Raw genomic sequence first — 25,174 nt, 5'->3', positions numbered from 1 at the left:
AAAGAAAAACATAATAAATAACCTAATACCTTACAATGTTAACTTTCACATAAGTATATTGTTTCTGGAGAAGGCAGTGTGTGGATGTGAGCCAAAGGCTAAAGTGATAGGTAAACACACTGTTAAGTTGAATCCTGTTATCTGATTGTGTTTAAATTTTGATTATATTTCACTTGACAAAATAATTAATTATGGTGAACTCCCGATTGTTAACAAGGACCTAGAAGAATTCCAATTGGCACTTTTCCCCAGTGCTGCAACCCAAACGCACACAGACCGAGTTTTGCCTTCACCCTTTACCGCCGTCCTATCGCTCTCCTTACCTTGCTGAGAATGTAAATCACATCGCCACGTTTAAATGATAACTCATCAGAAACAGCACCTGTACAGTCCCACAAGCCCTGGTAAAAATTGGCGTAGTCAGTGCTTTTATCCCCTGGAGAGAAGAGAAAACGTGAGTTAGAGCTTTCATGTAAGAAACCCCCATTTAAAAGTGAACCAAGAGAAATTAAGGGGCCACGTCAAACCACCAAAAGAGTCTAAAAAAGTCAGTCTTGATACAAAGAAAAAGTTTATGACATCCACATAAGAATCCTACTTCTTACTACCATCTACTTAAGGAGCATTTTCAAAAAGATCTGATTTTGAATGTCTCCTTTTTCTCTCTTTGTTGTTCATCTAAAACCTGTAACTGACATTTTCTCATCAAACCAGCACCTAGAAGTTACTTCCCCCCTTATGTTACATAGGACCCTGAGCTCACTTGCAACATGCTTTGAAGGAAGACGAGACCCACACTGCATAATGAGCAATACCCAAGAGATGTGATAAACACATTGGGAATAAGCACCTTACAGAATTGGGACACTTCATAAAAATAATAATAAAGGAGTTAGGGTACAAATCTAACCCAAATTAGAAAACGAACTTTTTTTTAATTCCCAAAACTAAAGCTAGTTCAAGAAAGAGGATAAACTGGAAATAATACAAAGGGTAATTCCAGCTCTTATCTTTCGGGACTTTTGTACCCAAAGCCTCTCAAAGTTATTCAAAAAAATATATCAACAACTTAGAAATTGCCAATGCTGAAGCTGCATTTTTCACGATTTCTGTCCGCCCTGGTTGGGGACATTAGGCTCCGAATAAACATGCACCATGCACTGGAGTTCTCAGCTCATCCTTCTAACAGCATAAGCACAATGGATGTGATGTGCTCACACTGCCATACAGACCATTAGCTGATTGATTATTTAGCGCTCTCCGCTCTGTGATACCACAATAAACCGGGTAATAAATGCTTTGTCACTTACACAGTGTGGGGCTCCTGAAGCACGGCACAGAGTTAAATACACTGGACGCTTTTGTTACACTGAGAACTGTTTCCTGTTTTTAATTTCATGATAATTGAGTTTTGATGAGTTAACGCAAAAAGAATGCAAGCAATATCAGTAAGATGTCCGTGTGTTCGGGAACCAGGCAGGACACCCACGTGCTGACAACTTCCGTCACTGAATGTCATCTCTGAATTCGGAGGGGATGGCTGTGGAGAGGCACAAGCTGGAGCAGCGTTGTCATCTTAGTCTTGTTACGTGGCTCTCCCCCAGCAGACTCCCGGCAACTCCAGCACAACTAGTTAGGGTAGCATGGCATTAGGGCACTCGTCTTGTTACACATGGTTTGTGTTATGGACGAAGTGCTATGTTTGTTAGAGAAATTTTTTAAATTCTCTTTAATATTGAAAACATTTTTTAAAGCCAGAAAGAAAATTTGAATAATAGGGAGTCTGAATATTTAGGAAGTAAGATGTGACTTTTTAATTATACTTTTAAGAAAATAAACAAGGACTAGAATTTACAACCTAGCAAAATCCTCCTATTAAATTTTTTTTCTCTTGTTCTCTAAGAATTAAAACAAAGAGAAGGAGGGAGAGAGGGAGGAAAGTGGGAGGGGGGAGGAAAAGAGGGAGAGATGGAGAGAGGGGGACAGAGAGAGAGGAATACCTTACTGACTTCTCCACTCTAGCATTTGAGCACTCATCACGGAAGCCAGCAGGGATGTGTACAAGCCTGGGAATCCAACCAAGAACTAACAGTGCTTGTGGCCACCCTTCATTACATTTCCCCAACAAAGCATGTGTTAAGTAAATTCTATAAATGGACACTAGAGGGCACTCTGGCTGGACAGATCACTCCAAACATTGTCAAATTAGGGTTTTTTTTTTTTTAGAAAAAATTACTTAATAATAAAGTGACTGATTTCCTTTAAAAACCACTTATTTAGACAAATAGAGATTTAGAAGTTGAAACATCCTAGTCAGATTGAATCAACTGCTAAATGGGTCAAATGTTGCGCCCCACACAGTCCGTCAGTGTCAGTTTAAAAGTCCGGGAATTAGAGCAGAGAGAGGATGACATCATTTCACATGCACGGCCTTCCCCCGCAGTCACTGGCCAGGAGGTAAAAGGATCTACATAGTTGAGGCTCCTGTGTGTTCCCCATGCTGCTCAGCCTTAGGCTTGATCCAAAAAAGCTGAAGAACAAAACTTAGGCTAAAAAGAAGAGAAGACGTTGCGGTTTGGCTAGGGCTTCCCAGTGGCCTCCTCAGCTGTCCAGCCTGCTGCTTGCTCTTTCCTTTTTCAGATACTCTCACAATTGTTTCTCACTCAATAGATATTCAAGAGGTTTGGGGAAGGAAGAAAGGGAAAGAAGAGTGTATGATGATTTCTAATGCACAATAATCCTTATCACTTTGGGGTCTCTCTTTCCCTCGATACGCTTGGTGTAACTCCCATTAACACTAATGGGAGTTACAGGAGCACATGAGGGGCACAGGACCCCCACTGTGTGCCAAATGCATCTCTCCCTAGATGTGCATCACAAGCGTTTCATTAAATCTCACTGCCTTATGAGGCAACTGAGCTAGCAATGCGGCAGTGCTGGGGAGAAGATGCATTTTCCACTGTGCTTTCTATAATCTTGATGATGGTGTTACCCAAAGACCAACTTCATTTCAGTGTCCCATATGTGAGCTCTGGTAAAGAATAGTAAGTTGTTTGTGTCACGTGGCTACATGTATACACAATTTACTGTTCTCTCTCTTTCAGCATGCTATTTCAGCATAAAGTGGAATCCCAGCTAGGGAGAAAACATGGAAGTACATGTTTCTTAGCCTTAGTCTCCTCAGAAAAGTAACGTTATGACTCTTGGTATAAATTCGAGACATAAAAATTAGAAATTATCTTGTTCCTTAGAGAGCAGTGAGCTCCTCTGGCTTACATTTTAAGATTTTGAGTGTGGCTGAACGTACACCAAAAAATTATGCACAGATGAGGCCTCAGAAGCACCGTAGCTTCCCAAAAATTAACGCTGCTCACCTATGTACTGAAAAAATAATCCATGTGAAGTCTGTTTCTGAAAAATACCAAGACATGGGATGACGCATAATGTCATAAACCACAGATAAGCATATGCTCTAAATACAAATTAAGCCTGTTGTCTTTACAGCATAGATTTTCTTATTTTCTTATTCTATCCACGCCATGACCTATGTTTTCAAAATGACAAAAAAAAGATCAACAATGTTTCTTGTCCTGAGAGGCATGAATAATTAAAAAAAGAAGGAAAAAAATTTAAATTAGTCAACCTGTGACAGAGTGAAACAATAGACTTGCTTCTGCTGTTTAAAAAATACGGAAACAGATCATTGGGCAATAATAAAATTATAATGAAAATATAAACTAAACATTGGAGATACTTTTGCAAAAATGCTGACAATGGGTGAAATATACAACAATAAAATAATGGAGGATCTCTCCTTCAGTAGTGTTATAGGTTTAAAAACTATTTTAGAAAGATAAGCATATTGTACAATGTTCAAAAAATCAAATGGAATTTTTATTATAAATATAACGAACATATTCAAGATCTATAAGCTTGAACATGAAAGAACTTGTAAGAAATCCAAGATTAATTTTGTTTTTGCTTACGTATTTTACATTAGTCTGATTTTTTTTAAGTAAAATCAGTCAATGTGAAAAATATGTAACATTCTTGAGTAAGGTTAGAAGTTCACATCGTGTGATGCTCAGCAAGATAGTGATACCCTTGTCAACTCACTGCCCCGCACGGCAAACAAACTTCTAGTGTTACATCTCTGACAGCCTGGGGAGAGCAAAGGTCACTGCTATGCAAAAGCATTAAAACTGTTTCTTGAAAAGAATTTCATGTCACGAAAGATAAGAATTATTGCAGAGCTAATTTATAGCTATTGCATGAAAAGCTAGATCTATTTAATGCATTCCTCTGAGAAAAACCTGATTTTTCCCCCCTTCCCTCAAAGGCAAAAATTTGGGAGATAGTCCCTATAAAAGGGTTTTTGAAAAAGACGATTGCTTTAAGACAAAATGCTTAAATTTGTGGAAAGCATATCTATATGAGTCTATGTTCTACACCTGCACGGAAATTTTTAAAAAGAAAGCCATATGCTTTTGGCAGGAGCTTATGACACATAATAAAACATATATACTTAAATTACTAGTGAACATCATCCTCAAGGTTTCACTCCGCCGGAGTGTTTTATAGCTGCATTTTACAGGACCTGAGTGCTAACATCTAATGACTCCATCCTCACTTCCTTTCTGAAAAAAGCAAACCAAAACCTTTTGCAGCAACCTGCTCCTGCTTTCCTGTCCAGGTCCGGAAATCAGGCCTCTGTTTCCTTTCCACATGTCACAGTAGGAAGGACTCTGGAAAGCCACTTCCTGAACACACGCTTCTTGTCCACCCTGCCTCTGACAGCTTGAAAGAGTGATGTATGGATGTATCAGAGAGGGAAGGTGACCCCCAGCTCCAGCGCTTTGCAGGACAGGGGATGATAGGGCAGACCTTGCCCCAGCTGACGTGAGGCTACGAAGAGGGGCAAAGTCCTGATAAGAAGGCAGTCTTTCTCGTCTTTCCGCGTAAAATAATTGTTGGTTTATCAAAACTCACCTCGTGCTTACACTACAGATATGGTTTATCTCCTGTTATTTGGAAATAACAATCAGCAAGAGAAGTTGTGCATATCGTGTGATTTTGTCCGTAGCATGGGTAGTTATTTTTTCAGTCTCAGTCATAATTAGTGAGGGGGGCAATGTGCCAAGTGGAAACAGATAAAGGGACTATCCTTCCTAGACTTGTAGGCCACCGGTGTCCTTTTCCAATTTTTAAGCTGCTGTCACTGGACCCTGGCATTTCTTACCCAATTCATTTGCTTTCTGTGTTAATCATATGCAATGAAGATATGCATGGCCAACATTTAAACAGGCTGCAGATCAATTAGCGGTCTTAAGTTTATCTGATTTTTATCAAAGAAGACAGAGCTGTGGGTCGATTGTCAGAGCCTGTGTCAAGTTGACCTTTTCAGAGACGTCTACATTGCCAGTCCCCTGGGCAACTTGTTGTCCCCTGTTAGTATCTGAATGGCAGAAGTCTGTTCTGCTCAAGCACAAAGTATACACAGATGTCTATATTACATTCTTATAGGTTTGACAGCAACTGCATGTTGTATCTATAAACTGTCCTTTAGCGGTGACACTTCCTCAATGATGATAAGCTAATTTATGCAACTAAATCTCCTTTGTGCAGAAATGAAAGCTAATTGAGTCATTACAAAGTAATTCAGGAAGGAATACCTTGTATAAATTGGCTTACTTTATAAATCCTTCTCAAGTGGTTTTCATGCATCCTAAATGGGGCTAAGCAGTTTATCAGCCGTAAGACACCCACCCCGGAGGAGCCAGCTTTGGGGAGCGGTGTCAACGTCGGAGCGGTAAGAAAGTGAACAAAACCAAAATACGCTTTCCCAGGAAGCTGCAATTCATTACCCGTGGTGTGATGGGTGCTGTCCTGACTCATCTTCCTTTGTTCCTCCACGTTCCCGGGCGCGCTGTCCTCTTCCTCTTCTGTAAGTAAACAACATACACGGCACACTGCAGGGCTTCCTCTGAGATAACAACAGGGTACTCACCCCATCGTAAGAGCAAAACTAAAAGTTGATAACACATAAAGATTCCGTTTCAAAGAAGGAAACCACTTAACATTCACATTCCTTTGTCATTAATCTAAAGCTGAGCAAATAAACCTCTAGTTATTTCCAAATAGCAACCTTACCAGCTGGCTTAGTGGAATTTAAGATATGTACTAGTGCTTCACACATGTTGTTTTACATCCTCGTAGAAACCGATCTGGGACAATCTCAGATCCAGAAAAGCCTGACGTCCAGTACAATGACGGCCAGCACTACACAGATGGACCACATCACACTGTGGCAGGAGTACCTCCCATACAATCACGGTCCTTAAAACACCAATATTGTAGCAAAAAGAAAGCGTGTAATATAAAATGCAGTCTCTTATCGAGTATCAGAGACTTCGTAGGCTGACTCACTTGATCTTCAAAGGAGAACGCTGGAAGGGTCCTTACCCTTCAAGATAACCGCCCCACCCCACAATTAAACTGAGAACCTACTATGCGTCCGTCGTACACTATAGCAGATGGAAAGACTTCATAGATGAATAATTTTTAAATCCTCATTTAACAGGAGAGTACATTGAGAACTGAAAATGTAAAGCAGTTTCCAATTTTTGTTATTCAAACTCAGGTGTGTGATTATAAAGTCCATGTTCCTTAGCTCACACACAGTAAGTGCCTTACCTATATTATTTGCACACTCTCCCATCACATTCCTTCTCGGAGTTATAGGAAGAAACATGGTAATATTAAAAGAACACTTTTCAACAGAGTCAATAGGCTGATTCTTTTACAACAAAGAAACACTCATTATATTACCACTTTCCTCACCTAGGGATGTATGAAATGTAGAAACACTTCAGGCAGGGCATATGAATGAAACGCTTTGCCACAGAAACTCTGAGTTCAAAAAGAATCACAATTTCAAGAAAATGCCAGAACTTTAAAGAGAATTATGCGAAATATATAAATACAGCTGTTACGACTATTAAATAATTCAACCAATAAATCTTCACTGAGTATTAACTACATGTAAGAGAGACTCTGCCAAGGAGGCAGGGACATTAGGGAGCTTCTGCCTTCAGGGAGCTGACAACCTAGAAGGACAGAAGACAGAATCTAAAGAAAAATGGGATAGGGGCCTAAAACCTGACGTGTGAGGCCCAGGCATGAAGGCGTGCAGAGAAAAAACCACCCAACGGGAACACCATGACGGCCCTGAGAGATGGAGAGAATCGGAGCAAGGGGAGAGGGGAAGGAGAAAATTTCCAGACAGAGGGAGCGGCATAGACTAAAGAACAAGGCGCCACCACATTCCTTTTAACTAAAGAACGCGGCACTCAGAGGGAGAGAGCAGGGTGGAGAGAATGCCGGTAGTTCGGGCCAGCTGTCAAGGGCACTGCACATCCAGCCATGGACTTCAGACTTTTACTTGGTGGGCAACGCAAGTCCTGGAAGATGTGTGAGCGGAGAGAGGGCGGGACTGAAATTGTGCCCGAGGAAGCTCATCTGCTCCCACTGTGGGAGATCCTGGAGGACGACATGGGAGAGGGACACGCAGAGCCTGGCTGAAGGGGAAGGAAGCCCTGAGCTGAAGGGGCAGAGGAAATGGAAAGGAGACGGTCATGAGAGGTAAAGGAACTGGAATTGATAAGCTGTGCCTGACTGGATGGGGAGGGTTAAGAAGAGGGGAGAGCAACCAAGGATGACTGAGGTTTTGAGCTTAGTTAACTGAGTGATGGGAACATTGTTACTGAAAAAGAGACTAGCAGAGATAAGCCATTTTGCTGAGGAAACACAAAAGGTTGTGTTTCTGACATGGGAGGTTGAAGGCACTGGTGGGGCAACCCAGAGGGAATGTCCAGGGGCAACTGGGAAGGGTGGTAGAGAGGTCAGGGCTGCACATGCAAATTTAGAAGGCTCATGCAAATTGTGAAGTGGTGACTAATAAAAATCAACATTTGAATCAAGCTTGGAGGTTATTATGCTTATAAGACAAATAAAACTGTTCCAAATTTTTGTAATTCAATTCAAACAAAATAATGAAAAGCTCCAACATAAGGAAGAGCTGGAAATATTTGATAATTTATATATATTAAGTTGAACCTAACACTGTCAATTTAATATGGTTTAGTCAAAGAGTAATTAATACATAAAAGACCTAATAAAAAGTCTGATTCTAAATCCTGTCTCTTTTCTCTTCAGTAACAGCTCGCTATGCCAAACCTCAAGGCCTAGCTAGCACACACGGGCTATTAGGGTGCTTTCATGAAATTTTAAGGGCATTAGGGACATTTACAGTCATTTTGTCGAACCTACTCATTTTACAGGTAGTAAATATTTTAAAAGGTGAGAGGAAGCTTTCCTTACTTTTCACACTTGCACTTTCTCCATTTGTATTTTCCCTCTCTTACAATTTGGTCATAAATGTAACAGTAAGAAGTAAATTCAAAAATAGTTAAGGGCACCTGTCCTTAAGTCAAAAGCCATAACCCCATCAATATAAGAAGCAACATTCTTGGCTCTTAAGAAGAGACTATGGGATTTAGACTCATCACCCAAAGTCATTGTCAAGATATTAAACTAATTATAATAATTAAATGAAAACACCTGGCTTCTGGCAAAGTTAACAAGTTAGAATTTATTACTATGAATTTATTCTTATTTTATTAAAATTTAAATGCCTTAATATGCACAGTGTATTCTTAAATTACCAGAATATTAAAAATATTTACGTAAGTATCAATACTTACCGTAAGTATCCAAATTGAAAGCCACGTGAGATGCTTAATAAGCAGTATTTCAGAGGATGAGATGCTCATTAAAATCACTTTGTTTCTCCATTTCAAACCTAGTACTGATAGTTTTAGGTCAAAGCCTTCTGTATTTCATACATCAATTTTTTCTTAACAATGTTCAAACAAAACTCATTTTATCTTGCTCTACCAATACAAATAGCTTCCATAAAAAGACAATGAAGTCAAGTCTGGTGTGTGTGTGTGTGTGTGTGTTTGTTTTAATCTTAGGGGAAAAAAACCTCATACTGAATCTTAAATAAAATACAGTATAAGGGAGATGTTCAATAAATACTGAGTGAAGAAATGGATTCAAAAATCATGAAAATAAATTCTATTATATTCAGTTATAAACAGAGCAAACCTCTCTACACCACTCAAAAATATATATTAGGACAAGTGACTAAGATTCTAGGTGATAATCACCTTCCAATATATTAAGAAAACACGTGTTGTTCTATTTAGGTTTATTATTAAACATTTTATTTTGGTGTTGAGGCGTGATGTCATTATACAATACTAATTAATACCTTACACAGTCAGTGTTTGTGGGTTAATATATTCCATTCAACATTTTAATAACAGTAAACAAAAACAGTTCAGCTATGCAGTCAAATCCATCAAACCACACAGATGGTTATAAGGTTTTCATTATGTGGTTTCCATAGCAATCATATTGCAAATCTGGAAGCTTCTTGCAAATAAGCAGCTTGTATTTACATGCCTCTCAGCTGCAGCACAAACTCTTCAGCACGTGAAGTTATTATTCCAATCACACACTGTTGCAGGGATCATCAGGAGGGTTTTTTTTATCAGACAAGATGAAAATAATAGTGAAGTGAAATTGCAGAATGTAGTTCAAATATAGGTACACATTTAGTAAACCGATCGATGAGTATCAGAAATGTCCGGTAGTTGCTGAAAGGTTTTAACATTAAACCCCGTCAGAAACATAAAACTTCCAGGGGCAATCGTATCTGATAGAATCTAAAAGCTTCAACTCCGCTCTCACTCATCTTCTCAGTCCCCACTGAGCATCTTATTAGGATGATGACCATTTGAGGAAATGCTTACTGTGGAAAAACTCAAGACCCTTTTTTTCCTCTGCTAGATTAATCAATTTAATTTACAAATTGATCCAGTTCCATAACAGATAGATTATCACCCTCATAAGAATCACAAACCTGTCTAGCTATGTATGCTTCACAAAATGGCTATTTCTGGCTTACTAATTTTTTAAGGATAAATAACAACAGTAACAACAGAAACTAAGCAAATGACACATGCGACTGACATTGCTTGAAAAAGACTCAGGACAATTTGTTAGGACCAAACCAGGGTACGTGATGTTCACATCAGGGCTGAGGCCTGATTTTAAAAAAAAAAAATTATTGAATTTATGGGGGTGACATTGATTAATAAAGTTATATAGGTTTCAGGTGTACGATTCTATAACACATCATCTGTATATTGTATTGTGTGCTCACCAGCCCAAGTCAAGTCTCTTTCCATCACCGTTTATCCCCCTTTACCCTCCTCTACCTCCCTCCACCCCCTTCCCCCTGGTCATCACCGTACTGTTGTCTGTGTCTATGAGTCTTTATTTCTTTTTTTTGCTCCCCCTCCCTTTTTTCACTCAGCCCCCAAACCTTCCTGTGCTCTGACAGCTGCCATTCTGTTCTCTGTATCTATGAGTCTGTTTCTATTTTATCACGTCCCTAAGGAGAAGAGGACGGCAACGTAAGAAAATTTTGACTCTCACAATTATTACCTTTCTCACTAAATACCTTTAGAAAAAGAGCTCTACTGAATTACAGTGCATTTTAAAAGACATAAAACACAGAATCAAAAGATATGCTCTGAATTAAAAGCTTGGGTTTAGGTCTCAACCTGCCCAGGCTTCATTGATTATGTGGCCATATATTTGGCTCAAGAAGTTAATATTTATTGCTTCGATGTTCATACTAGAGCCCTTATATAACTAAATCCTCATAACAATTCTATAATGTAATAATAGGTACCTTTACCATCATTTCATGGGTGCAAAAATAAAATTTACAGAGCTTGAATAACCTGTCCAGGTTCATATATCCAGTTGGAACAAGAGCTGAGACTCCAACTTGAACATGTACCCCAGCTCTAAGTCACAGTGCCACTTCTTTGATTTTCAGTAAAATCTTCAGTTTATAGATAGATTGTTTTCTAAATTTTCATTCAAATATTGGCTGTTTGTGACCATGGAAAACATTTTCGCATAAATGGGTAAATTCTATCCTACCACAGCATGGTACCTGAAGTACATCTTAGGTTAAACGATCCTTTTAGAGATGCGTTTAGAAACAGAATTTCACGTTGGGATGCCCCAAACTTGCATCTTCTCCTCTCTATTCTCCTAGCTCTCCCTCCCCACATCTAATGTTCCACAGGCGGAAATGCCCTAAAGCCAGCGCGCAGTCTTTGATGTTTTCTAAATGTCTCTAATGCGAACTCATAATTGAAAATGGATTTATTTTTAGGCCAGCCAGCTTTTCCTTCTCACTTAATTTCAATATGGAAAACATGTTTAAATGTAGATGGTTAAATTGAGTCTTTCCCCAAACCAAGATTTGGAAGTTCACCCACATTTCAGAGCAACGGGCTACGCTGCACATTTCATCAAGGGTTCAGGCCCAGGGTGTGGCAAGCATGATGTCCCTGGGGGGGTGGGGGGAAGATGGGAACCAAAGGCGCTTTTGGCTAGTCCAAGCAGTTCTGTGTAAAAGAGGGGGAGACGCAGGAAGGATTTACACAAACGGTATCTCCCCCTGTTCTTTCCCAAGACCTGGGACAAGCTATGAAGCTGGTGGAAGGGTTGGAAGAGTGGAAGAATAGAGTGAAGGGGGTACAGACAAGGAAATTCAAAATTATGACGATGAGGAAAAGTGAGTTCCTTAAGGGCCTGTAAACCCTGCTCTACTGGTAATTTCAAATACAACACTTGTATTTTTCTATCTTTAATAGACACATATTTTACAGGAATAATAGATATACTTTTGTAAAGATAAAAGCATGTGCCTTTTAGTAGTATCAAAACTTCAAAAAAACCCAAAAAGATAAAGATGACTGAAATGACATATTTAGAGTCATGTTTACTCTTCCGGAAATCAGGCAAACTGGGGTCTATTGCTAAGGTTCCAGTTACTCAGTAACCCTGACGCTGTTCCTCATTCTCAGCGTCATCGCTGTAAGGTGGAAAGAATGTCTGTCCCAAAGCACTTTAACAGAGTTTGGGGAGGACAATGAGATAATCACATTTCTCAGGAGAAAAAAATGCACAATGAGCATGCACTATCAAGTTAATTACCTTACGAGCTAGTGTTTTACAACCATTTATTAACTTAACAACCAGGAAGGTTAATGTAATATAAAAGGCAGCAAAATAAGCAATAGTTGTTTAATCACACAACCTAACTTTCAACCTTGACATTCATTCTTGCAGGGTTTAACACTGCATTTCAAAAGCAAAAAGACGTCACTAGATTATAGTAAATTTCTGTACTACATTGAAATTAATAATTTGTGCACAACTCTGAAAGGACAAAAATAATGATTTTTACTTGCAGACATGAAACTTGTTAATGTCAGGCTGGGATTGGGGGGAAAATAAAATTCAAGCAAGGATCTCACTTGACATTATCAGGGGAAAAACTTGGAAGAAACCTTAGATATAATCCCCTTCCTTTGTTTAAAGGGGAACTGAACAGGGGCTGTTGAGTGACTTGGCCAAGGTCATGCACCTTGCACCCTGCTCTTCTCCCCCTGCACTTCCTTCTGTGAAACATGCACCGCAGACATTTCTGAGCAAGCCTGCTGCTGCCCTAGAGGTACTTGTCTATGCAGGAGAGGTCTTACACAGACTTGATCACCTAAAGGCAATTACAACAGGCAAAGAAAGCACATACGTGAAAAATGAAGATTTGATAGGCTAGAACGAGAGTGTCAAACTCATTTTCACTGGGGGCTACATCAGCCTTGCAGATGCCTTCAAAGGGCTGAAATAATCTTAGGACTGTATAAATGTAACTACTCCTTAAGTGTTAAGGAGATGAAATTACATTGGCCCTTTGAAGGCAACCGCGAGGCTGATGTGGCCCCTGGTGAAAATGGGTTTGACACCCCTGAGCTAGAATCTGTCAGAAGCAACGGTGAGTCAGAAAATGGTCCTACTCCTAAAGAGTGCTGGGCAAAGAGTAAAGGGAAATTATGACATGAGGCTCCTTCTTGTCCCAGTGTATTATAACCACTGTCTGTTAGAATATAAAATTCTTATAAGTATTCTTTAAAGATCAAATTCTTAGCTTTTTAATTAAAATCAATAATTTCTGCAGAATGATAATTCTTTTAACCCAAGAAAGTCTGAATTAAATTACTTCCCAGTTATAGTAACCGCTATATGGTTATAGTAACCGTTAGATGGCTCTGGATTTCTGGCACAATTATAGTTTGCCACATGTGAGTTCACTTTTAAAATTTAAATTAAACTTTTCCATATTATTCTTGTTATAAAAACAGTATCTGTTCATTGTTGGAAGTCTAAAAATAGAGATAAGCAAAAAATAAAAATGTTTAAAAATCATCCAAGACCTGTCTATCCATTACCACCATTAACATCTCCTTTCGAGAACCTTTATTCAGCTTCTGGTCTTTCTTTATTCTCATTTTAAATAAGAATATCCCAAATGTATATGGACTTCATTATAAACTGTTTTGAATCCTTTTTTAGAAAGTAAAATATGTCATCTCAACCTAGATTTTGGTTTGTTTTAAAGTTTAATCTGTAAAAAAAGTACCATCTAATCATAAGTAGGCTGCGTGACGATCATTCCGTTGTAACGTGGCTGTTGTGTAAGGATCTCCGACTGTCTACGATACCCTGAAGGGAAGAGCAGACATGTAGATGCCAAGCTTGTTTCCGGCTTTGTCTCTAGTTCCTCCATTTGCTTATGCAAAAACACTCCCCTTCACAGGCAGTGTGCCTTCCCTTCATTGTCAAGAACCCAAGAAAGTGAAAGCACAGACCATCACCCATTATTGGTTCCATATACCTGGCACCAGCACTGGTTTCTCTATTCAGGGGCTGGAGGGCCTAGGAGGTCAAAACTATTTTCATAGTAAAATTAAGATATTTGCCTTTTTCATCATGTTAACGTTTGCACTGAAGCTGCAACGCAATGATGGGTAAGCTGCTGACACCTCAGCATAAATCAACACAGTGGAACCAAACTGTCACTGTGTTCTTCACCACCTTGCACTGAAAACAAGCCAATTTCAGCTAAAAATATCCTCGATAAAGTAGCAAAAACTCTCATTTTCATTTAAGGACAACCTTGAGTACATGTCTTTTTCACGTTCTGTGTGATAACATGGGAAGGACACATTTATGCCGCATCTCCAGATGTGCAAGAGAATGAACGGCAGGCCGACCCAGCGGCTTTCCCTGGGGAACACCACTTTTACTTGGAAGAATAACTGACGAACCATGCTTATCGGCCTCGGGAATGTGGCAGATATTTCTCAAAAATAAACTATGCGAGCTTCTTATTTGAAAGGAAACAACAGACAGTTGTTTATTGCCAATGATCAAATTTGAGCTTTCGAGTAAAAATCAGAACTTAAGAGACTTACATCTGCCACTGCGAGCTTGGCAGCTCCCCAGTATTTAAAGACTTTTCTGAAGAGACTGGTGGTGCTATTAATGAATGTGCTTTTTTAATCGGGTCAATATTTGGAAGTTCTGCACAGTGTAGTAAACCAACACTTTCCATCTGGCCAACGATGTTACAGAAGCACACATGGGTAGAAGACCCATTCAGTGTACAAGACAGACTCATGAATGTTATTGTCACAGAGTATGCAAGTTCACTGATACGGTTTTGGACTCCACACTGCAACTAACCTTTACCCCTCGTCAAGTTTAAGTACAGTATCAGTAAAGATTATGCATAAAAACCTGCCAAAACTATTAAAATACTTCCCTTTTCCTACTACACATCTGTTTGAGGCTGGACTTCCTTCATATGCTGACTGTACTTAAACAACCTATCACAGCAGGGTGAGTGCAGAAGCAAATGGGAGGGTCTAAATGTCTTCTGTTAAACAGACACTCATGAGATCTGCAAAAAATGAAAACCATGCTCCTCTTCTTACTGATATTTTGGGGAAATATAGTTATTTTCCCTAAAGATACATTATTTATGTTCACATGTAATGGATTTATCATTGTAATTTTAATTCATTACTAAGCATTTAAAATATTTTTCACCTTTAATTTCTGATATAGTAAATCCTAAGAGGCATAGCCCACTTAAACTAAAGCTTTTTGGGATTCTCAGTAATTTTGAAGATTGTAAAGGGCTCCTGAGAACAAAAAGTTTGAGACTCATTGCGCTGTACTTTCTACAGTAATAGTTAAATACCTAAACATTGCGGATCTGCACCATGAAAACACTGACACCCTGCCAGCCCGCAACACTGGTGATTACTTTATATTCCCAAAGCACACACACTCAGGAATGAATTACATTCCACTGTTGACTCATATTGAGCTGTTGACCAGAATCCTTGTGTTTTTCCCATTTGCTGAGCCAAATCTTTCCCTTCTCATACTCATGCAGCTAGATTTTTGGAGCCAGTGTGATAGTCTATCATATTTCACCTTGTTAAGAGTGGATCCATGATTTAGGTCTATTGAGAGCATTGCCTGCGTACCTTCATCCTAGGCATTGATTAATACGATGATATGACAATATTGAGAATTAAGCCGAAGGCATTCACAAAATCAATTAATCAACACCCTTAGGGCTCGGCTGTATAATCAGTCATCCAATGGTCTTTATATCTATAAAGCTTTCATGAGAATCCTGGCCAAATGACTTACTGAAGTCTCGTTATGTGTCTGTCATTTCCTTTGAACCCATGTCGGGTTTTGTAATGATTATTTCTTCTTCTACACAATATAAAGGACTTTTTGACACCGTATTTGGTAGCTTCTCTGGAGTCCGCTTCCAAGTTCCCAAACGGTCTAGAAATTGCAGAGTGCACGTCTACCGGATAACGTGGTGCTCCTCCCAGATGCCCCCTTCAGGGCCAACACAGCCATCCCCCAACTGCGGGGAGTCAGATTGCTGCTGGCTCACAGCTGTGTCCCTCCCTAGAAACTGCCCTTGGCTGCATGAAATTGCCTCAGTCAAGGTCACACCCCTCCCAGAGGACGGCCTGGAGCCAGTGATTAGTTGGTGTGGGGACATAAAGACAGGCTCCTTTGCCTCAATTTGGCGCAACCCTGAAGATTCAGCCCAGTCTCCTGGCTCCCCGAAAGGAAGTTCAGCTAAGGCCTCAGTCGCAGCTGCGTTGTGGGTCAGCTTCTTGGGTTCAATTCTACCTTCCTCACTTCCACACAAGGGTATCTCCCAAGATCACTCACCAATAAATCTTTTACATACATCTGTCTCAGAGCCTGCTTCAGGGAACCCAATTTAAGATGCTACAGCTTTCTAGTGTTTTTGAAAAGTTCACAGTTCAATTGCTAGACTACGCACTTCTAACATCTCTTTCATCCTCCGTGTTTCCCTCGAAATCAGTGACAGCAGCTCGGTGGCTTTGTTTACAAGTTGTGTTGTGATGTAGTCTTATCTCAGTCAGAAGACAAACAATTCCTGCTCATCTTTAAGACATGGCTCAAATGTTCTCCAGTTTACAATGCTTTCCCCAAACTTCCCCTGCCCCCAGACAGCTGGCCACACCCCTTCATGCTCGTACAGCCTTGGTACAGGCCTCATTATTCTTCTCACAGAGTCAGTCTACTTTCCCTCCAAGTGTGAATTCCCTGTATGTTTATTACACAGCCTAACACATGCTGGAACAAAAAGTGTTTTCCATGAATGTTTCTTGAGTGAAAACTAAATGGATTTTGGCTAGCTAGGTATTATGTTAGAAGCTCTTTGCTCATCCTGGGCTTCTATTACCAAGTCTTATCAGTTGGAGGATAATTCTTGACAGAAAAAGTGCAAATAAAATAGAAACTGAATTGCTTTATTTGAATTACTGCCCCGAGTGAATTTCAAAAACAAACAAAACCACATAGCAATTGCACACCCTTTGTTGTACTTAGCATACTTTGCAAACTTCAGCTACTTTCCTAAGTTCTTTGGTTATCTTGGCCATTTCATGGTTAATATATGGCTCTTTGAAGTTGCATTCATTGGACAGATTCTGGCACAAGGACAGTGATATCTTTTAGTTTCTCTCCCTTTTTTCCTCATTGGAACCATTAGAGATTAAATGGTATTTTTAAATACTCGTTTGTCTTTAATACCATACATTTGTGCCTATTCTCTATCTAAATTTTCTAAAACATGCCTTCCTAAAGTCTAGGCAATTATGTCTGACTGGTGACCCATTTTTTTCCTCATTGGCCATAATGGATTCTAAGTTGACAACTGCTTTTGTCTAATATTTTCCACAATTAAATCTGGATATAACAGCAGTTTCCCTATTTATTTCCTAGATCCTTCAGCCTCATTTATTTTTTAATACGCTACTTCCATGTATAAACTATATCTGAAGAAAAAAGATGAAATGGTAATGACTGTTTATTGCTTTTTCTTTCTCTCCATATTCTTAGCATCAGTTCCTCTCAGTTAAAGATTCCTAGATGCCAAATACTAGAAAAACCAACCACCCTGACCCCTGGCTGTGTGTGTCTCAGTCACAGGAGCTGAGAGTTGGAATGACTCTCTGTGACTCAGTATCTGTACTCGCTTGGTTGTCTCTGAAAGCGATACTATACCACCTGCTTAGAAGCCCTAAATCCAAGGAATGGAAGGGACTGAGCACACAGTATTGAATATTTAATATTTATAGGGCGATTATCAAGTAACAGCCCCACTTGTATTTTTCTATTACCACCACATGCTCCCTCCTCAATACATAACTTCCAGTTTGGGACTAGATATTATGAGCTACATCAATATCCCTGGCATAGCCCCACGATGGGTTGTTTACCAAGAGTACTGGTGTTCAGACTTTAGCAGGCATCAGAATCATCTGAAAGGCTGGTTTAAACCCAGACTGCTGGGCCCCACCCATGGTTTCTGGTTCAGTAGATTTGGTGTGGGGGTGGGGTTTGCAGGGGGGAAGGCGGCACAATTAAGTGCATTTCTAACTAATTCCCACGCCTGCTGCTGGTTCTGAGACTGAACTTGGAGAATGACTGACCTAAAGCCTTAGCTTCTGAGGATTTCTTTTGCATAAGGTTTCAAGTGGTTTGTGTTCTATCACTGTTTGAATGTAAGTTAATTAGAACATTGTATCTTCAAATGTCACTTGCCTTTTAAGCATCAAAATATAGGTGTACCTCCCCAAATAATATTAATGTAAAGTTAATTATAATGAAATTAGTAAAGCAGAAATTAATTTCCTATTAATCCCAAAAGATACAACAGAGCTACAGAAATGCAAATAAAATTCACACTCCAAAAGTTCATATTACCCTCGTTTACTAGCTGTAGAAACACAGATAAGCTAATTAATCTCTCCAAACCTCAATTTTCAATCTAGAAAACAGAAATACAAGATATACTTCAGAGAATTACTGTGAGGATAAAATGCATGAAGTAGCCAATATAATGCTCAGTGCACTGAAGATTTATAATAACAGTGATTGTAATAATAATCTGAAGATTCACTCTGTACTGGGCACCATGCTAGCCACTGTGCTCATAAATGTCATTTAATCCTCAAAACCCCGTGGGGAAGGGATTGATCTTATTCCCATCCTAAAGATGAAGAAATGGAGGCACAGGAACACCTAAGTAGCAAGCGCTCAGCATATCACAGCTATAAGAAGTAGTAGCAGGATTTGAACCCAGGCAGTCTGCCTCCAGAGCCCAAGCTGTGAATGCACTACACTTTTTCTTCAATGCAAGGCCTTGCATAGATCATTTGTTTTTGTATTAGTTAGTTAACTAAGCAGCACTTGAACCTACTGCCATAACACACAACTTCTGAGAAAGTTAATATTCATGATGTCATGTTGACATATATTCTTATTTTTAATAATCTTCAATGACAAAATAACTTGGCTTACTGTGACAGTCTAAAAAAAAATTGCTCCCTTGAAAAATAGTGTGCACTGCAGAAAAACAGGAGAAGAGCCGTGTTTGTAATGGCCACAGAAAGTGAAAAGCTTGGCATTTGCCCCCTCCATTTTTCTTTCAGCTGGAAGGCAGCTTGCAAATGGAAAAATCATCTCCCATCACCTCCCTCTCAGAGACTGAATATGATGAAAAGACAGAAGAAGGCCAAGCCCGGAAGCTAGCAGAGCTGAGAGTAGCTTCCGCCCTAGCCAGGAGCCTGAGAAGATTGATTAATCCTAAAGAAGACAGCTATGGTTCCTCACCAGAACTGACTGTGGTGAGACATGAAAAATGCAACAAATTAAAGCACTTATATAATAGAAAATAACAGCACTCTCAAAACACAAATGTCCCTGTACCTACCTTCAAAATTATGATTTTAAGGCATTTTCAATTCTAAGGTAAGAAGCATTTTCTTGACACACAGACAGATTTACAATAAAATATGTTACAGTTATAGAAAATGAGAGATTAAAACATGGTGTAGAGAAGGAAAGATCTTCTAGAGCTAGGGTGTTTTGCAGAAAGAAGTTTCCAAAGAGAAGCAAGGTAGACCCCACAGGGGGAAGAAGGGAAGGCTAGACGTCCAAAGCTCATTTGATGGAGGTCTTGGTCTTCATTCCTGCAAAATAGTATCTGATGTTCTTCAAAGTACATAAGAATAAAAATTTGAGCTTAAAAACAACACACTTGCTCAGTTTGGGCCCCCTAAAGGGAAAGGTTGAACTCTCATTTGCAAAGTGCCTCCCACTTGGATTCTAGAAAGAAAGCCAACGTAAACAAAATGTCTGCTCTTACGCACGAGAGCCAGGGTATTTCCAGCGCACATGATGGGGAAGCCAGATCTTACTTTTCCAAGGTCTGACCCCGCAATGTCCCAGGGCAGCAGAAGGAGTTATCCTATTTGTTCTGGAAAGACACATCCCTGCCACTCGAGGGTCCCAGCGTCTAGGCAGAGTCAGGGCTCTGAGTCTCACCCTAGCCCACTTCCCAGTATGACAAAGTGTCCTGGTCTTCTACAACTATTCGGATTTTTTAAAGTTAAATATGACATTTTATAAGCTTTTCCAGGCATTTTTAGTTAACATAAATGTTATGCTATAATTGCATATATTAAAATGCAATTTAGGGTTTATTTCCACCTAATTAAATAACGCAATCACACATATAAATTTAATGGCATACCCAAATATAGTACTTAATTAAAGGGTTATTCAGTGTTTACTGTCCTTCTTTAGAGTAAACCATTGCTTTAAAGAGAATACATGAAATGACATGTGAACTTTCTCGAACAGTCTAATTAGGAGAATAATGTTAATTATCTGAACATAGTTTGATTGCACGACTTATTTACACCTACTCTAGTTAAATAAAAGTAATTCTCAACCAGTTATAGAATTCAGGTAGTTATAAACCATGTTATCACACGATCCCCACTTAACTTTGGGAAATAATTTCTGGATTAAAATAACTCAAGAAGAAAAATTATCTCAGTAGAGCTCGCTCTAGGGAGGAAATATAATACACTACTTGGCAAGTGTCCACAGGAAAAGTCTGGCTCCCAGATGCTTCTTGTCAGCCGCAGTGGACTCAACGATGTTTAAACAACTGACAACGTGCGCACGCAGCACTGATGACACAGTGACCAAAACCTCAGCAGCAGCCTGTCTCACGTATTTTCATATATTGAAAAGTAATATCAAAACAAAACAAATCACAGACATATTTCACAAACCAAAAAGATTCAACTCAATTCAGTTAGGCTTTTTTAAAGTAGATGTCACCAAAATTATGTAAAAGTTTACAAAGAAGATTTGTTATGCTACTACCGAAACAGAAAACAATGTTTTTTTTATTGTACTAGTGTTCTTGAAAATGAAAAAATAAACTCTAATTTGGTTCCTATATCAGAAGTCCAACAATAACTCTTCCCAGCCATAGATTGTTTCCACAGCTCATAATAATCATACAATTTACATTAATATCTATGACTTCCTAAAAGCCATACTTGTTGCTAACAACTGTTTCTATTAGTTTGAACCAAATTAAATTCCCAATATATATTACCCCTTTGACATCCAAAAAGAGTAAGTTCCTAAGATTCAAGGGTAATGGGAAACTTCAAGATTCTGGCATCAAGGTGGTAGTTTAATTTTCTTAGGTACGTAATGTGTTATGTTCTTCATAACTAGCTTACAAGTGTATCATTTAACTGGAATGATACACTTCCTAACATGAAGGTTCTGAGTAAAATCTACATCCTACTGTACTACATTCAAGCATAAGCAAAATAGTGATAATATTTAATATGAAATCAGCTGTCACAAATCTAGCCAACAGTGAAAAAGCCATGATACAAATAAAATTACTTTGTGTGATTTTTCCTATTTCCAGATGACAGGTTTCTCGGCGATGATATTCTCTCTCTTAATAACAAACAACTTCTGTCACATAATGTTTATGTCATGTAAGTTTTACGAATCAATAGTGCAAAAACTGGTTTGACTTTCTGGGAGAGAAAATGACTGACTGGCATACAGAATAAAATGTGTTATGTAAATTAGAAGGACTTCATTGGATTGGAATGCCAACCCCTTTTTAAAGATATATTCTCACATAACCACATTAACCTCACTTGACATGACCTGAAATACAAATATGCTTTATTCTTAGCTTATAAAACCAAGGTACACATTTGGATCTATATGGATCTCTACCTTGATATAATTTGTGCGTAATCCTTTGCATATACAAATGTCATTTTTCCCTAAATAGAAATAAGTAGCCATTTAGGACCATTTGCTTCATAAATTCAGCATCCATTTAAGATCTATTCCTCCATAAACCCAACAAAAATCTCTTCCAGTCAAGAAATAATTAATATTAAGAGTATATAGCCCACTAGTACTCAGGAGACAGGAATATTAAACGCCTAGCACAGAGCCTTACTTATAGTATATATACAAATTTTTGTTTGGCTTGAGTTAAAATTTCTAAATCAAGCACTTATCATTAAGCTAAGTATTGTAGTGTTTTGCAATAATTGATTACTTACGACTAGAAAGTCAACCTCCAGAAATATGGTCAACTAAGCTGAAAGAGAAATGTCTCTCCCCACCATTTGCAGGGTGGGGTTGAGGCTGGAGTTTTAACATCTTCATGGATACAGCAGATATGGCCTTGAGCCAATCAGGAGCAGAGAGCTGGAAGTAAGGCCCCCACCAGCCCATGGAAGCCACACGGAAGCTTTTTGTCTGTCCAGGGCTCTGGACCGCGGTGGTCAGAGGGGGAGGGAAAGGGTTTCCTGTGAGAAATCGAAACCCCAAGCCTGAAGAAAGTGAGATCCAAATTTATACTATACTCTAGTGTGCTATTCCCAAGCCAAGAAATTTAACCTAAAAATTGTGAAGCCCCCGGGGCTCTGGCAGAAACAAATGCAAACCCACTGTTCAGGAGCATTTGCAGAACCCAGGGCACACAGCCCTCCCACAGGGCAGGAAGAAAACCTGGTACGCTCGCAGTATGTGGAGCTAGCAGAAGAAACGCCCGTGTAAACAGGCAATTCCTGTGTGGACAGCACTAATAGAAGTCAACACCGAATGCTGTAAGAGCACGGAGGAGGGCTAAGAAATTCAGGAGAAGTCCAAGAAAATGTACATCTTTACTTTTATAGCATTGCTAAGCTAGACATTCAAAACACAAACTGCACTGGCCTAGCTGCTTTGCTTTCACACAGCCAAGGACTGATCCTGCGCGAGTGTTTTCTGCGGCTTTGGACCATCTGGTTTTTCATGTGTCAAGCAATGGGGTTTCTTTCACCACTTCCTTTAGGAAGTCTTTGTTGTTGTTGTTGTTGTTGGGGAAAAACAGGTTTCAATGTTTAGGGGGCTTGGCAGTCTTTATCTTTCCTAATAAGTCTTAAATCTTTTCATAAATATAAATTCCCCTCTTTTTCTGTTACATGAGTATGCTAGAATTTGGTCTCTTCCAAATATACCATTAGCTTGGTATATCTACACATTCTTAAAGGGTCTTCATTTAATAAACTCCCTGACTTGAATCCTCTTACTTTCATCTTCAGAATGCTCTTTAGATGGGGCTCAGAACCCCATTCTGCACACTGGATATGAGTGGCATTGAGTGAACAGACCCTTTCCGGCATCTCACCTACTGCATAGACTTGGCTTTGACTTCGTTTATCAGTCTCTCTTCAGTCTCTTCAGCTATCAGTCTCTGATGACTTTTTCAAAACTATTTCTTAGTAAGTTTTTGTTGTATTTTATATTTCTACTTAACAAACTCTGAGTTATATTGGTCAACACTGCATCCCCCAGTGCTAGCATAAATAATTAACAATAATTTATTACATGAATAACAAATAACTGAATTACTTATATAAATGTAGGGCTTTTCTTTTTTCTTTTCTCATTTCATCATTTTATTTCATTTTCTCCACCCTTTTCAGTTCACTTATTAAAATATTTAATGATCTCTTCAGAACACCTTTCAATTGATGCTGGACTCTTAGAAAATATTAATAGAAAATCAGGTTCAAAAAATATTTTTAAAGTGTCTAGACATGCATATTTACATACTTTGAGCTTACTGTCTCTTACAGTTATGTCTTAAGCAACATAGGGAGAGATTATATACAAATGCCCTTTCCCTTGATTCACATAATCAAGCTAAGGTTCCAGGAAGAACTGAGATGTAAGGTAGTTCCTCAGAGGAAATACTGGCTGACCAGGGAAGTGAAATCAGGTTGTCTGGTGTATGAGACAGTGTAACAGGCAATATGAAATCAGGCGCAGGACACATAAACAGTGGGCTGAATAAAGGAGCTTGCCTAATTGAAGGAAAGGGTGTGGAGTGGAGAAGGGAAATAAAGGGCTTAATGTAAACCATGGCTGGTACTGGGAGTGAGCAAACTGAATACTGACCACAGCCTTCCTGTGTTCCAGACCCTTCAGTAACTCCTCCATGCCCCCTGAATCGAAGCAGTGGCTTGAAAGAGAACTTTAAACCCCCTCCCCTGGCATCTGTCTAATCACTGATGCTTAACCTTTGCTTCATCACCCTTAAAGCTGCTTATGCAGCCTTGCATAAGTTTATTTTTGAACATGAAGGTCATTATTTTCCTACGGGTTACATGAAGTGCTTTGACATTTGTCCTTGCAGATGTCAGCTTTTAAAAACCATAGTTATGATCTTGTGCTCTTTAGACCTACTGTACCTGTGGTCTTTTATAAATGAGCAGAAGTAAAGGAGAATGTCATTTTCTGGGAAATGTCTTACTTGAGATGACTAACCTACCATAGGGAACTGGTGCCTCAAGTGAGTCCTGCTGCTCACAGTAGATGATCAACCCTTAACGGTGCAAAAGATTGATGGGCTCAGAGCTTTGCATCCCTCAGTGTATTCCATTTCATAAGTTTATTTATCTGAGACTATGCTGACTGGAACAGTAATGCTAGATTTTAACAAAGTTTTGGGAGACCAGCCATACTTCAATGGACCACTGATAGTATACTGTTTAGTACCTCATTCTCTTAGGGTTCTGCAGTAATTGGTGTTATTTGGAAAAGAATCATCATAAAGAGAGAAAGAGTTTCTCCTAATTTAACTAACAGGCCACCCTAACTAAAGACTACATTATCCAGGTATTATTTATTAACTTCTTAGGAAAAGGCATTTGTCTAAATATTCTAGAGGATGCCATGAAATGCAAGCTTGGCCCCTGTAAATATAAAGTTAAGTTAAAAGGATCTACCCATCTGCTTGTTTGCTGAATAATCACATGAAAAGTAAAATATTAACATAGGATTAGAAAACAAAAAAAAATTAACATAGGATTTATAGAATAGTAGATAACAACATAAAAGTGTCCCATCATTGTATGTGATTAATTTTCAAATGAATGATGCTATTGAAATTCAGAGAAGCAGAGGTCATTTCATGCTGGTGTGGGAAGAAGAGGCTTTTCCAGGGAGATAGGATTTGGTCTGGGCCTAGAAAGTGGGGACACTTTGGTTAGCAACTGAACTAAGAAGACAGCATTCCATACAGATGAAAGTCCATGAACAGAAATGTGAGGCTGGAAAAGTATGGGATGTCTGGGGAGAATAAGGAACACGTCAGCTTACTGAAACTGGAGAGCCGGTGTAGTGTAGTAGGACTGGGTGTGAAGGTGAGGTT

General features: G+C 39.1%; 1 protein-coding gene across 1 annotated transcript in view; it reads right to left on the bottom strand.

Moving 5' to 3' along the window:
- The window catches only part of SKAP2 (src kinase associated phosphoprotein 2), a 165,762-nt gene that overhangs the window by 22,710 nt on the left and 117,878 nt on the right, over positions 1-25,174 (bottom strand). The window contains exons 10-11 of the mRNA XM_024563103.3: positions 5,865-5,942; positions 324-436 (exon numbers count right to left, since the gene is read on the bottom strand). Coding sequence (XP_024418871.1) covers positions 324-436; positions 5,865-5,942 — 191 coding nt within the window. The remainder of the gene's footprint in view (positions 1-323; positions 437-5,864; positions 5,943-25,174) is intronic.

This window comes from Desmodus rotundus, chromosome 6, assembly GCF_022682495.2.
Source record: "Desmodus rotundus isolate HL8 chromosome 6, HLdesRot8A.1, whole genome shotgun sequence".
Classification (NCBI taxonomy): Eukaryota; Metazoa; Chordata; class Mammalia; order Chiroptera; family Phyllostomidae; genus Desmodus; species Desmodus rotundus.
This window is presented reverse-complemented; position numbering and strand designations above follow the sequence as displayed.